We start from the raw sequence: 8,944 nt of genomic DNA, 5'->3' as shown, positions 1-8,944 counted from the left end.
TCAAATGGATCGATATACACCGACATACATATTTCTATAGGGTGAATAATTCCTAACATTTCCTTCCATTTATTCTCGGGATCAAAGTTTTCACCTCTATTACCCAATTGGGTGAAATTCGAGGTGTCAATATCTATTACAGCTTGTAGTTCATCTTTGGTAGATGACTCGTCTATTGAGAATATTGGGTTGGAAGGTTGTGGAATGGTGAATTTCGGGATCGAAGCAAATTCTTCTTCATTAATGGTACTTATCAGTCCCACCACTTTGGTCTCGGGAGTAAAATTTTCAACGTTATCGTTTTTCCAAGAGTACCAATTTGTCACCCTTACTTCTTCTTCATTTATTGATTGATCGATGATTTCGTTGGTAGAGGCTAATGTGTCGATATGTTGTGAAATTGGTAAAGCTGAATAAAAAGTATCATCGGGATAATTGGTGATTTCGGAGCTCTCGAATTCATCAAAATTCGATGATATGAGATTTTCTTGCACAATACTCCTCAGATCAACAGGTGTGTAATCTGATAGAGTTTCAGCTTGCCGATTTACAAACTCTCTTATTTGTTCATTTTGAGCATCGAGTTCTTCGAGTTTGATTTTCATATTGTCTAAAAGATTTTCAGACACATAATGTTCCTCGTCTTCTGGTTGTTGAGTTTGGATATATTCTTGGGAATAATCCCAATTTGAATTATATTCTTCATAATCATTCCATTCAGGTTCCATGGGTGCATAATTTTCCATAGGAACGTAATAATAACATTCCCATATTGAGTGATAATCTCCACAGATTTCACAACCAGTTATTGTTTCGTCATTCGTGATCCAAGATTGACCGAACGAATTGTCATCAACACCCGTTTGAGAGTATTGATTAAATTGATTTCGGATGTCATAAAGAGTTTCCAAAATATTCTCGAGATTTTCCATAATGCGCTTATTACCAAATTTTAGCTACAATGTGGTGCATTTACTAATTATCCTATTAGTTATAAAACTAAAAATTATATAAGTTACCAAATTAATAGACTTTTCTGATTTTGCCCACGTTTCGAATAGCCAATAGATGCAGCAGGGAGCCAGAACCCTTTAAATCGGAAGCTCACAACTCAGCCACTAACAAATCCAACTATTACTACGAACCAGAAAATTTGGATGTCCATCAATTTAACCGCTTAAAATAATTTTTCGTTTGGAATTTTAGAGAAGAAATAGAAAATCTATGTCCTAAAAACTAGCGTGTCGAGAAATAAGAAAGAAAAAGATTACGCGTCGAAAAACGTCGAAAAATAAAAATAAGAAAGTAGCGCGTCGTAACTTAAAAGGTACTAAAATTTATAAATAGCGTCGCAAAATTCTAAAGCACCTAAATCTTAGTTCAAAGAAAAAGCACTTAAGGGATTTTACGGCAAAGCCTAAAAATCTAGAAATAAAAATTAACTACGGCAAAATACTAGCTTATAACTAATTACGAACGATAAAAATACAAATATTACGAATAAACTATAAAAATACAAAAAATACAAATTTTATAAAAATATTATTTTTATTATATAAAAATATTAATCTATATATTTAATAATAATAATAAAACTTAATATTATAAATTAAAACTAAAATAAACTTAATTAATATAATAACTAAACCCTAAATAATAATAATAATAAATATATTAAAACCCTAATACGTATTAAATGCAATCCTAGGTTGGCCTGTCAGCTGTCCTCATGCGACCGCATGATTTTATAACAGCTGGCTCATGCGATCGCATGGGCCTGGTTTCCGGTTCTTTCTTTTTTTTTTTTTAATAATTTTATATTGTTTTTCTAAATATATATATAAATATATTTATAAAAAAATAAAGTAAAAATATTGCGTTTCGCGGACTCCCCGGCAGCGGCGCCAAAAACTTGATGTTAAAGCAAAGGGGTACAAAATAGTTATATATTTACTACGAAATACTATTAAATATGCTACAATTTTACACAAGATATTTATTTATTTATAGAATGGGATATACCTAAACCTTGCTACAACACTATAGGCAGTGTACCTAATCGTAGAGTAGTGTAGTTTTTAGTAAGTCCGGTTCGTTCCACATGGAGCTGGTTTATTTCACACTATATTTAAACAATTATATTCATACAAAATACATTATATTAATAATATATAAAAGGGGGTTTTACCGTTTAATGACCGGTTTGTCGATTTTATATTTTAAACGAAGCGTAAAGTAAATGACGATATTTAACTAACAATATAAAATAAATAACAATAATTAAAATGACAATAAATAAAAGTACGAGGAAATATGAAATAAAATATATTATGCTTATTTAAACTTCCGTAATCATGATGTTTGACGTGTTGATTTTTAGTTTATTCCCATGGGTTACCTGTTCTTTGTCCTGGATTATTTAATATGCCCGTCTGGTTTTTGTCCATAACAGTCCATCATCATAAATATAAAGTGCGAGTGTCCTCGTCAAATTATCCTTATATCCGAAGTCAAATATTCCAACTAATTGGGGACTTAAACTGTAACAAAGTTTTAATACTTTGTTTAATAATTACACCAGGATATCGACTGTGTGTAATCCAAGGTTTAATACTTTGTTAACAATTACGCCAAGTATCCTTGTACATAATTTCACCCCTGTTTTAATAATTCCATAGACTATTAATCCATTCCCGTGTCCGGTTAAATGAACGATTATTCGTACATATAAATATCCCGCCCATCGTGTCCGATCGAGTGTATATGGTTATTTATAGGGACGTCCAATTGTAAATCTTTATATTAAAATTAACAAACTATCATTTAGTTAAACAAATATAAAGCCCATTAATAGCCCATAGTCTAATTTCCACAAGTGTCGTTCTTTTGTCCAAACCCCAATTATGGTACAAAGCCCAATTACCCAATTTTAATATTTTTATCCCAACATCATGATTACTTCGTCTTAAATAAGCATAATAATAACTTAAGTACGAGACATTAATTTAAAAAAAGAGAACATAGCTTACATTGATTATTTATCGCGTAGTGTTACACGGACAGAGCTCCGACTTTAAAACCCGTAAAATAACCTTTGCATAACCCAAAACTAATCTAATATAAAACTAACCTATATTATATATATATATATATATATATATATATATATATATATATATATATATATATATATATATATATATATATATATATATATATATATATATATATATATATTATACTAAACAGAGGGAGTAATATATATTTTTGTGTGTATAAATTCGTTGCCCAAACTTGCAATTTATAGGAATGTGGCCAGAAAAAGTAGGCCATGCGATCGCATGAGATTTGTGCTTCCAGGCCATGCGATCGCATGGCTAGCTGGATCCAGCCACATTTGCTTGTTTTCTTCTTTGTCGACATAATATATAAATATATATAATATATATATATAATTTATATAATTATATATATATTATATTATATTCTTGTGCATAGTAGACTTGTAATTTTTGGTCCGTTGCGTCGGGCGTTGATAGTTGACTCTGGTCCCGGTTTCGGATTTTCGAACGTCCTTTCGTATAATTTAATATCTTGTACTTTGCGTTCCGCAACTTGTACTTTTGTCATTTTTAGACGTTTCTCGTCAATAAATTGAACCACTTGGATTGTATCTTGTACATTTGAGCTTTTTGGACGTTTGCGTCTTCAAATCTTCGTTTTCGCCTTTTGTCTTCGCACTTATTTATTTAAACGATTACAACTTAAAAATAGAATAATTACAACTAAAAACTTTACATATTGGAAGGATATTGATACTAAATATATGTTCATTTGGTGCACTATCACCAACTCATAATTAAGATATCATTTGCTTGACCGTCTAACATTTCAAACTTCAAACACTTAACGAATCGACATCTTGATGTGATATAGCCTTTTCTATTTTAGTTGGGAAAGAACGGCGAAGTCCATCCGAACCGTCCAATGAAGAATGAGATATCAACTTACTACACGTTATCTCATTATCAAAACGCCTTTGTTGATATATTTTGTCATATGAGTTATTCTTTTGAGCTCGTCTGATAGTGTCCATCCCATGACTCCCGAAGTAGTATAATGTATCTAACTTGACAAAATCATAAACCTGATGAATTCAAAAAAAAAAAAAAAGATAGAACTTAGGCAAACTATTTGGTGCAAATACATGTATCATAAAACACATAATATAAATATAAATGCAGTTATATATTATGGACCTTTTCACGATTTCCGTCACTGATAATTACTGTCGGAAAGCATATAGAAACGTTAGGTACTGCAACACGCACCTGAAGATCATGTCAAACTATAAGACCACATACATATCTAAAACAACAAATTTAAAGTCTAACCATGATATGCTCAACAGTCTTAAAAGATGAATGAGCAATCATACCCTTTGTATGCAAAGCCTTCAATACCTGAAAGAAAATATCATGTTGGCATTTACACATTAATCGCCTGAAGAAAAAAATCATTACATCATTCTATAAATCGCGTATACACATAAATGATTCAAAAAAAAGGAACAACATAAAGAACTTTGATACAACCAGAAGCAAACTAATGAGATATTGAGATAGCAGTGATCATCATATTTGGAAGGTATCAATCACTCGTTTATAAACCCTTCTACTGTTTCTAAACAAATTAAAGCATATATAATCTAGCATATTATAACCTAGGGAGTGCAACACCTCAATTAAGGTGTATAATGCCATGTAATGTTTAATCTCACTGATCCCCCTTTAAGTTCCACACATATATACATATCAAATAAAATAATAATTACTCACAAGAGAAATCAAGTGATCACATTTTTCTTCCGTAAGAAAACCTTCATACACAAAAGCTCTGCAAAATTAAAACAGGAATCAAGGTGTTTAGCTCAATTACATATAGTTGGCTTTACATCAGAAGTGAATCACCATTGTACAAAATCACATAACAATTGTAAAAATATCATTTTTTTGATCAACTTTGCATATATATTATAAAAATCAAAGACATAATTACCAAATACCTAACCATTAAAAACAAAATAGATTGGATTTAAGCAACTAAAATCGAAAATTGGCTTCAACCTGGAAATCGAGATTTTCTACCTTTATGCATTTTATGCATATATTGAATTCAAGCGAAGAAATGGAATTCATCGATGATTTTCGATGTTGGATTGATTTCTTTAGTCGTTCCGATTAGAATCGACTTCATTGCTGGATCATTGATTTTATTGCCGAATTCGATTTCACTCGGTCTAATCGATCTAAAACAATCGAACGTATTGATTTGAGATCTTTAATCAATCGAGATTTAATAATACATCCGATCGAAAAAGCCATATCTTCTTCTGTTATAAATGTTCGATATGGGTGAACAAATGTGTAATCTTGATTTTGATTTTAGTCGTGTGTTTTTGGGAGAAAATTAGGTTTTTTTGGCAGAATGTGAATGAATGGAATTTTAAAGATCCCTATTTTTTTATGTTTCAGCCCGTGTTTTTACTGATGATAAGGGTATTTTAGTCTCAAAATTATTAATCTTACTGATTATCAAGTCATAATCATTACATGTCTTTTTTTAATGGTTTAGATTAAGTGGGAATTCATGAATAGATGGCTAAGATTAAAAGTTATAGATTTAGATGACATATTTTTGTGTTTATTATATATATATATATATATATATATATATATATATATATATATTGTTAATGTTAATTGATAATGAATTTTACAAATATGTAATTGAGACATATATTCACATTAAAAGGTGGGGACACTTTTTACGGAGACCGATGGAACACGACTTTAGTAATCAATGTTTTTTTTTTTTTTTTTTTTTTTTTTTGCAAAAAATCAAAAATATAAATAAATTAGATCCAAATGTCACCGATTACAATTGAGACTGTCTCAACAAGTCTACTTGCACCATTGCACTAATTCAACACAAAGAACTCAATCTTAGTTGCAACTTCCTTGAGCAAACACATATTATAAAAATAACATTACAAAAGGCTTATAGACCAGCAGTATTTGAAGAGCTATTCAACTAAAGAAGTTGAGGGTGGTTTTACACTACATACAACCAAGGCCAATTGAGTCTCGAGCATACCCTGACTACCAAACTGATATGATTTTTCAAGAAATGAATCGTAGAAGACCTAAGTATGCCTTGAATTTTACAAGCGAAGAAATAGAATCGAAGGAAATACTCGAATTGACTAGTTTATGGATGAACATCAACTCATGGTCACAATTACAAATGAAATGGGAGAGAATGTGATAAACACACACTTAACAATCAAAAGGACATGACTTCTGATAGGGATGCGTGGAGGAATAGAATTAGAATAGTCGAGTAAATTTTTTAGAGAGTGGTATGTATGTGTAGGTATGGTTCTGTATGTGTTTTCTATGTGTATGTATATATTCTTGTTTATGAATGCGTGCATGCATGCATGCATGCCCATGTATGTATGTTTACGAATGTTTGTATGTAGGTATGCTTATGGATATCCGTGTGTATGATTAGGTATGTATAAGTATGTCTATGTATATATGGATGCTTATGTATGTATGTATGTATGTATGTATGTATTCATGTATGGATGTTTATGTATGTATGTAGGTATGCATGCTTATGTGTGTATGTATATATTATTTGTAGGTCTATGCATATATGTATGAATGTATGTATGTATATACATATGTGCATATGCATGTATGTATGTATGTATGTATGTATGTATGTATGTATTCATGTATGGATGTTTATGTATGTATGTAGGTATGTATGCTTATGTATGTGTAGGTATGGTTCTGTATGTGTTTTCTATGTGTATGTATATATTCTTGTTTATGAATGCGTGCATGCATGCATGCATGCCCATGTATGTATGTTTACGAATGTTTGTATGTAGGTATGCTTATGGATATTCGTGTGTATGATTAGGTATGTATAAGTATGTCTATGTATATATGGATGCTTATGTATGTATGTATGTATGTATGTATGTATGTATGTATGTATGTATGTATTCATGTATGGATGTTTATGTATGTATGTAGGTATGCATGATTATGTGTGTATGTATATATTGTTTGTAGGTTTATGCATATATGTATGAATGTATGTATGTATATACATATGTGCATATGCATGTATGTATGTATGTATTCATGTATGGATGTTTATGTATGTATGTAGGTATGTATGCTTATGTATGCATGTATATATTGTTTGTAGGTTTATGCATATATGTATGTATGTATGTATGTATGTGTGTGTGTATGTATGTATGTATGTATGTATCTATGTATGTATGTATGTAACACCCGAATATTTCATATGCGAGAATATATATATATGTACATATGTATGTATTTACAGTGGAGATATTTAGATATACATGTGTATATGGTTCGGGTTGCGTATGAATTCATGTATATATATAGTTGGAACGAGAGATACGCGGTGTACGATAGTGTACGTTGCATGTACGCGTGGGAATATGCGTATATAAGGTGGTGGTTACGCATGCATGCAAGATTATTGGTAAGGGTTCGTTCTAGGGTCTTCTAGAAGGGTTTGCTTGCATAAATAAGTCGGGATTGGAGCGTACGAGTGGAATTATGAGACGGGGACTTGGTTAGACGAAAATGGAAGAAAATGTGTTGTGGGTCGCGCCGCGAAGGCTGTGGTCGCGCCGCGATGATTAAGAGCAAAACTGGATCAGAACACTAGTAATTTGAAGCACCAGCTGCAGCACGTTGTCGCGCCGCGACAAGTAGGGTCGCGCCGCGACAAGTAGGGTCGCGCCGCGACCAGCCTGGTTCCAGACCCGATTTTCAGCTTTAAATGGGGTGTGTTCAGGGGTAAAACCGTCATTTCGCATATGGATCAGTTTGTGGGATAAATCTCAGCCACCCATCTCATTCATTTCATTTCCTTTTTCATTTTTCTTCCATTTATTCTCTCAAAACATAAATCCTCTTTGGATTCAAGTGAAGATTTGGGGTTCAAGACTTGTGATTCGATCTTTGGCGTAGTTGGAAAGTGTGTTCTCCTCGTTCTTGGCTACGTGGTGATACTAGTGGTAAGCTCTAACTCCGAAATTCGTTTTTGTGTTCATCATTCAAATTTAGGGCTTTTGATTGTATGATTCTTAGATGGAACCCATTTAGTTGTTAATTGGAGATTAACACCAATATTCGGGTTTATGGTTGTTATTGGCGGTTTTGTGTTTAGTGTGCAAGTTTATGTTTGTAAAACTTGTAAATGGTGAGATTTTGACTTAATTGGTTAAAATTAGGGCTTTGGTGTCAAAATGGGTGAGACATGTGTTTAACACTTGTGTTTGGGTTTACTTGGCATATTAGGACCATTTTCACCCGTGTTAGTAATTATTGGTTAGTTTGGGCGCGTTTTGTGCTTGGAAGTGCATTTGGGTCAAAATGGCACTAAGTGTCGAATTGGGTTGGTTTGTAAGTCAACTCTAATTGTGTATTGTTGTATTTGTGATAATGGAATAGGTACTTTCCATTGACGAGTCGCGGATTACTTGGAAGCATTCATCAAGGCGACAATGTGAGTGTTAATATCCTATATGCATATGTATGTGTAGGATGGGTGCGGGTCGGGTGAAGGGGTTCTCGGTTATAGAGCTCACTTCTCATATAGGTGGAATTGTTGGACTTGTGTATAGGTTCAATTGGCACGGTTGTGCGTTTTGGTTGACTACCTTTGACGAGGTGCACACTTTGGGTGTACGTTATCACATGGGCGTGTGATGTGGATTATATAACCCCAATGGCGAAGGGTTAATTTTGTGAGTGGAATAATTATGCGTGAACGTATATTGTAGTGACCCGAACTTTTCCATGTTTATATATATTAATTG

General features: G+C 32.4%; 1 protein-coding gene across 3 annotated transcripts; it reads right to left on the bottom strand.

Moving 5' to 3' along the window:
* Nucleotides 1–3,854: 3,854 nt before the first annotated feature.
* On the bottom strand, nucleotides 3,855–5,467 carry LOC139858644 (probable trehalose-phosphate phosphatase 1). 3 transcript variants are annotated; one of them, XR_011763020.1, is made up of 5 exons: nucleotides 5,148–5,467; nucleotides 4,839–4,896; nucleotides 4,439–4,503; nucleotides 4,260–4,331; nucleotides 3,855–4,147 (listed from the first exon to the last, which is right to left on the bottom strand). XR_011763020.1 is itself a non-coding variant. In XM_071847474.1 (5 exons), the coding sequence occupies exons 3-5, from the start codon at nucleotides 4,494–4,496 to the stop codon at nucleotides 3,899–3,901; spliced, it is 354 nt and encodes a 117-aa protein (XP_071703575.1). In that variant the 5' UTR covers nucleotides 4,497–4,503; nucleotides 4,839–4,896; nucleotides 5,148–5,467; the 3' UTR covers nucleotides 3,855–3,898. The 3 variants fall into 3 exon arrangements, 1 of the variants encoding a protein (XP_071703575.1); XR_011763021.1 differs by having other exon boundaries at nucleotides 4,439–4,463; XM_071847474.1 differs by having other exon boundaries at nucleotides 4,464–4,503.
* Nucleotides 5,468–8,944: the final 3,477 nt, after the last annotated feature.

Source organism: Rutidosis leptorrhynchoides, chromosome 7 (assembly GCF_046630445.1).
Source record: "Rutidosis leptorrhynchoides isolate AG116_Rl617_1_P2 chromosome 7, CSIRO_AGI_Rlap_v1, whole genome shotgun sequence".
Taxonomy (NCBI): Eukaryota; Viridiplantae; Streptophyta; class Magnoliopsida; order Asterales; family Asteraceae; genus Rutidosis; species Rutidosis leptorrhynchoides.
Note: the sequence above shows the minus strand (reverse complement) of the source record. Positions and strands in the feature narration are given on the sequence as shown.